Source organism: Condylura cristata, unplaced genomic scaffold, assembly GCF_000260355.1.
Source record: "Condylura cristata isolate star-nosed mole 26May11 unplaced genomic scaffold, ConCri1.0 scaffold00004, whole genome shotgun sequence".
Classification (NCBI taxonomy): domain Eukaryota; kingdom Metazoa; phylum Chordata; class Mammalia; order Eulipotyphla; family Talpidae; genus Condylura; species Condylura cristata.
This window is the reverse complement of record NW_004567105.1, coordinates 65,682,844-65,689,110: the sequence shown is the minus strand read 5'-3', so window position 1 is coordinate 65,689,110 and position 6,267 is coordinate 65,682,844. Positions and strand designations below refer to the sequence as shown.

At 39.8% G+C, this 6,267-nt stretch overlaps 1 protein-coding gene across 1 annotated transcript in view; it reads right to left on the bottom strand.

Moving 5' to 3' along the window:
- ULK4 (unc-51 like kinase 4) overlaps nucleotides 1-6,267 on the bottom strand; it is a 350,684-nt gene that overhangs the window by 334,436 nt on the left and 9,981 nt on the right. The window contains exons 4-5 of the mRNA XM_012735176.1: nucleotides 5,665-5,804; nucleotides 2,852-3,014 (exon numbers count right to left, since the gene is read on the bottom strand). Coding sequence (XP_012590630.1) covers nucleotides 2,852-3,014; nucleotides 5,665-5,804 — 303 coding nt within the window. The remainder of the gene's footprint in view (nucleotides 1-2,851; nucleotides 3,015-5,664; nucleotides 5,805-6,267) is intronic.

Genomic DNA, 6,267 nt, shown 5'->3' with positions numbered 1-6,267 from the left:
GCTAGATTCGCAGTGCTATGCTTTAACCCAATGCACCACCAGGGAGGGCCCTAGGTATATTCCTTAATAATGTAAACAGTCCAAAGAAAAAGAAAACTTTATCAAACTTTGACTAGGATAGGTTAAGTCATGCAACACTGAAAACCCAAAACTCCCACTAACTTCAAAATAGACTTATTTATAACTCCACCTGTTAAACATGCACCACAGGTCAGCCGAGGAGCTACAAGCCTCCCAAACACCCCAGGCTGAGGAGGCCCATCTCAGCACACACTTCTTCAGGCGCCAAGGTAGGGCAGAGAATGCTGCAGATTGCACACTGGCTCTTAAAGTCCCCACCTCAGGGTGACTCACATCCCCTCCGCTCTCGCTCCACTAGCTTTGGCCAGGTAGACCTTGCAACCCTACTGGGTATCCAGGATGAGAACAGGAAACATTTAGCAAAAGCATGAAGGAATAATGCACAATCTTTACATGACGTTTACTAGGGCAAACACACAACCACAGCCAGGAAACTTCTTTATTTGCTAAGAAGAGAAACTGAAGCTTGAAGGGAATACTAACATTTCTAAAAATAGCAGCTAAATTTTAGAATGTCCCCTAAGTCACACCTCTGGCAACTGTAAAACATGCTTCAAAACCCAGGGCTCTTCTCTCCCCAGGGTAAACTTTCTTTCCATTCCACCTAAAGAGCCTCAAATCTTCCAATGAGAATGTTCTTTCCATGAAGTGAGTAATCACCAATCTCTTGGAAAATAAAACTCCACTGAGGTAAAACTTCCAGCAAATTATATCTCCAGGGCCCTCTACAACCAGATCAGCAGCCTTGTGCATTTTTAAACTTCTCCTAGGAGACACTTTTGCAACACTATCACATTTCATACACTCATGTGCCCATTCAACACACACATTTACCCCCACTCTGCCAGATGCTAAGGAAATAGCAAAGACAAGAAGCCCAGGATGCCAGAACATATATTCAACATTTAAAAGATGCTATATTAATATTAGTTGAATATGACCATTTGTCTCTCTCCTCTACCAGAAATGCAAATTCAGAGAGGCCAGGAATTTTTGCAAATTTGTTCACAACCAGCCTTGAATAAGGCTAAATTTTGTTGAACAGATAAATGTTAATGACAAATGGATTAATGAATAAATGAACATAAAGTTATAAAGTCCCTCCAGAACCAAGTGGGGAAAGGCAAACCTGGGTACATAGTACATGGCACGTTAAATGATAGATGAATACATGAATAATATAAAAGCAATAGAAGAGGTAAACTACAGCCTCAGTATTCAGTCCAATCAATACCTGCCTAGTAGGGGGACAATGTTTTCCTTAAGACAAAAGCACAAGAGGGGCATTCCAAGAAAAGGCACAACACGAATATGGACGCTAGCAACAGTCTGACGTGCAAACCATGGCACACAAAGCAAAGTGGGAACTGGTGGGAGGTGAGAAGAGGGTTCATCCACATCCTCCAAAAAGTGGACTCCAAAACAGGTTGAACTACACCAAGACTTTCTCCCAGGAAAGACCTGTAAACCCAAGGGAGGTAAGAGCACAATGCACACTGGACATGTGGGGAAGGAAGGTGGAAAGGAAATATCCCAAACAGCACAGCAGAGTCAGAGGGCTTCCAGGAGCTCCCAAGCCAAAGTTATCTCCAGGAATGGGTCTGCTTAGTGATCCTACCACATACGCTTCTTAGCGGGGGCCACCCATGGAAAGGTGTCCTTGGGACAAAAGCCACCATGGAGTCTCCCCATGTAATTGGGAACCTGGGTCAGGTATTCTCCCTATACCTGAAGAACACTGAGGCCTGTTCTCATGGCCACCACAAAAACAAAAAGGCCACCATGGCCCACCTGGAAAGCTGAACTCGAACCTGCACAAAAGGGAATCTAAACTTGAAACTCATGTCATGAATCATCCCAGATTTCCAGCTTCTCTCAATTAACAATGCTGAGGCAAAGCTAAGTTTGGCTGGGCCAAACTGGTTTGATAGAACCCTCCTTACTCCCTCAGATTAAATTCAAAGTTAACACTAGAACACGGATCTCTTTCTTTACAACATGGCTCTTGTTCCCTTATTAATGAGGGACATTTCAGTGATGACTCCTGAAATATTCCACCTTCCTTGTTTTCTATAATAAATCATAAATAATTCAGAGCTTAATATTCTAACAGAGTCTACGACAGTCATCTCCTAGAATGCCAGACACCCTATGGAATGATATTTGGGTATCTTGAAAGCATTCGTCTTTGGCGTGAAATTTTCCCAAAGACAAGACTGGCCCTTAAAGTTAAGCTTCCTTTATAAGGCCCTTCTCTTTATGAGTTACTATGGCTTTAGTGGTTCAGTGTCTCAGGGAATCTGAGGAGAAAGTATCTTCACCACTTTCCTCAAAAGTCCTGGTATAAGCAGGACTTCCTCCAAGTCCTCCAAGTACAGGAATCTAGCACCTCAGTCTCCACTGCATTCAAAATAACCTCCAAAGAGGGAGCCCCTAAAGATCTCCCTTAATTGCACACTAGCTATTCAGCAACATCAAACAAATTTCTATTGAACCACAGTGACCCTGACACTATTCGGAGGATTCAACATAAAGTGAGACAAAACTCTCTCCTTTCTTTCTAATGAGGGGTCAGGAGACGCTCCCATGCCTTACACAGTATTAGATCCACGGAAAACTTTAGGCCATGATCAAAACCATCCCTATACCAGATGATAATTATTATCTTTAATACATTACTTGAGTGTCAAAGTAAAAGGTCAGCATCAGCTCCTCAACACAAAACTTAGGCAGCCCCTGAGCAGTTTTGATGCAGAAGCTCTCCACATACCTCTGACTCGACTTTTTGTATTTTTTTTCAGCACATTTTCCCCACTGTCACCTGCTCCTTCTTCTGCTGCCACCAAAGCAAAGAACTCTTCCAAATTTTCACCTTCCACTTTTGCCAAGCAAAAATTACTGAACTTCAGTGTGCCAGGGCCCTCCAAGAGGATCTATAAAGATTAAAACATGTGCTCAGAAACAAATTCACTCTGTGCTTCCATCAGTACCTCTTACACTCACACTAAAGAATTTTGCATATTTGCTTTCCTGCTTAAGCACATCTGAGAAAATTAAATGCTTATAACTTTTTAAAAAGCTAAAGTAATATAACTAACATTTTTATAATAGAATCAAATATTAAATTGTCCATTCTTAAATGTATGAACACATCACATAACCACAAAGAAACACAGGTTTTAGGAAAAAATAAAAAATCGTGTATATGGAACAATTTGTACTCTCTAGTCCTCAGTGAGATTCCAAAGATTTGAAAACTCACCTGTCTGAGGTATTCATAAAGTAAAATGTAGGGTTAAAACCAAGGGTTTGGAAGTTAGAGATCTGAATTTAAGACTGGGTCCACCACTCACTAGCAGGCTGAACCAGAGAAGTTACTTAACCTTCCCAACTATGAGGGGGAAAAAATTTGATTGTCAGTCAGACGAAACATAGTTCTTCAGATTTAAAGATTATAAATATTAAGTAAGGTTATACATGAAGGCTTTTAATAGTGACTCGCAAGCTAAGAGCTCCAGTTGGCTAGTGTAACTTGTGATTAGCAGGTATCTGTTGAAACCATGCCAGGAACTAGTGTTCTATCCTTTTACCTATTTCCAATTAGTGATACAGAGTCATTAAAAATATTTCTGAAAAATATTCTGGGCTGTTGCCATAAATCAAGTGGCTTTTAAATGGTTTTCTAAGCAAATTAAAGCTTATCCTTAACTTCTTGTCACAAATCTAAAGATGTTGGTTAGTCTAGCAGTGATGTTTAAGCTTTCCTTAGCACCAGAGACCCCTGGAAGACTTGATTAAAAAATATTGTTAAAATAAACTGTATTATTAAAATAATTATTATTATTAATTAATTTAATTTAATATCACTAGTGCCTACTCCGAGAGTTAGATTCAAAAGGTCTGGGGTGGGCCTGAGATCCTGTGTTCCCAGCAAGTCCCTGATGTTGCTGATCTGGCAGGGGTCAGTAATTTTTTTTAATTAATAAATATTTGAGACTTGGCAGACCATAAATTATGTATCCTGACTGTGTAACTCTGCAACCACTAATAATATATAAACAATAGGGTGTGGCTAGGTCCCAATAAAACTTTACAGAAATAGCAATTCTGCCCAACCTTCAGCAACCCAGTTCTAGAGTAAAGGTTATTCTAAATCACTCTGAATACCAGAGATTATGAATAGCTGAGTCTAGAGCTCATTAAGCAATACCCACACAGGAGAGGCATGCTCTGGCTTCTGGTCCAAATCCTACTCATTTCCTCTAGGTACAAGCTAAACATGTTTTTTTATATTCCGATGGAGGAGAAATCAAAATAAGATTATTTCTCGATATGTGCAAATCATATGAAATTCAAATTTCAGGGTCCATAATGAAGCTGTAATGAAACAAAGCTTCTTACAGGGATCTCTAACCCACAGTGAAGTGGGTATAGACTTGAGGCAAGTACACGAATATGTCAAACAAAAATTTCTCTTCATTATGCAGTTTCTATGGTTTTTTTTTTTAAAGATTTTTTTATTTTTATTCATACATAACTGGGGTACAGGCCAGAGATGGGGAGGGTGAGGATTTACTAGAGACAGAGTAGGGAGCAGAACAGGCAGATCAACGAAGTACACTGCTGAGGGGAGCAGCAGGCGGGTCAGGAGAGGTCTGCCACGCCATGTGGATCTCCTCAGGGGCAAGCGGGGATCCAACTCATGCGGAAGTGGCTTAAGCAGCTTAGTGCAGCGCTTTAACCCGCTGCGCCACCACGGAGGGTCCTCTATGGACTTTTTTTTAAGTTTGATTATATTTTCATGCAAATGGCCCACATTAATGTCTGACAAGGAAATTTGACCTTTCAGCTAGTATGTGTGAATTAGAAGAAAAAGCAGCAGTCAGACCAGTAGTACATATAATTCCTAAGTGTATGTAGACATAGAGATAATAATAGATGCCATGACTGGGACACACTGCCATGGAGGATCCTAGAAGCTTAACCCAAATATAGTGTAATCCTCACAGTTCCCAATGTCTATATGCCATGTCTGTATGACAGAGAAGAAAACTAACACACACAGAGGAAGGAAAGGAATAGATAGGTCCAAGGTCACATAGTGTCTAAATATCAGCACTGACTATTGGCTAAGAAATTTAGCTGACTTCATGATCCTACTACACTGAACCACATTTATAGTTTTATCCAAAAAATCTGATCCATAGTATCAGGAATGATATCTGAAGAGCAAAAAATGCCATTATCGAACTAAAATAATGAGTCTAAATTGTATACTATCATTTAAGAGCTAAAGGTCTTACTCTATAGATCTCTTGAATTTACCATTCACAATAAACGTAAGCTGCAATCATTACTCAAACAAGTCTGAAAGAAGGGGAGACTTCATATTCTAAAAGCTACTTCAATAGGTAGCTAAGAAGGTAATTTAAATGGAGTACTGTTTTCTTTCATTTTAAAAAAAAGTTAATTTAAACTTTCAAGATATCCCACATCATATTTTTATCTAAAAATAAAACAATTTGAGAGAGCATTATAATTTAAGATACAGTCAGTTAGGGAATCAAAACTTCTGTGAATTACCTTCCCAGGAGAAATGTCACAAAAAAGAATACCAAGTTGATGAAGATGATGTAAGCCAGTAATCAGGTCAATCCCAAATTCTCTCACAACATCTTCTGGAAGGTTTTCATCTTGGGCAATAACTGTTTTTAAGGAGCCACCTGCAAGTTGATTAAAATCACCCATTTTAATTCAGCAACCTTGCACGGTGCATCTGGAAGATGCACCAAGAGATAATGAGCACTAAAAACTGAACAAATCAATCAGTACAGCCAGACAGCCTCCTAGAGAAAATGTGTCTGGATGGACATCATGGTCCAAAAACCCTAAGAGAAATCCATGCTGAGCTCCAGAGCCAGCTCCCAGAGAATGAACTGTAAATAAACAAGCAAGTAGGGTGAAAGGGAGCCTCACTCTGGTGCTAAGAATGCTCACTTCAGATTCCCTCAGGAAATGAGTAAATGCAAAAGTCAGTGGTAAATACGAATCTAAACTGTGCATTTAAACTGCATAACGACAAGTACAGTCACATGCATGCCTATGCAAAACCAGGTCATATCTGCAAAGCACTGCCTGGCAGTGTTGTTAGCTATCCTGAACAGGATAGCTAACCCCTTGATGTAC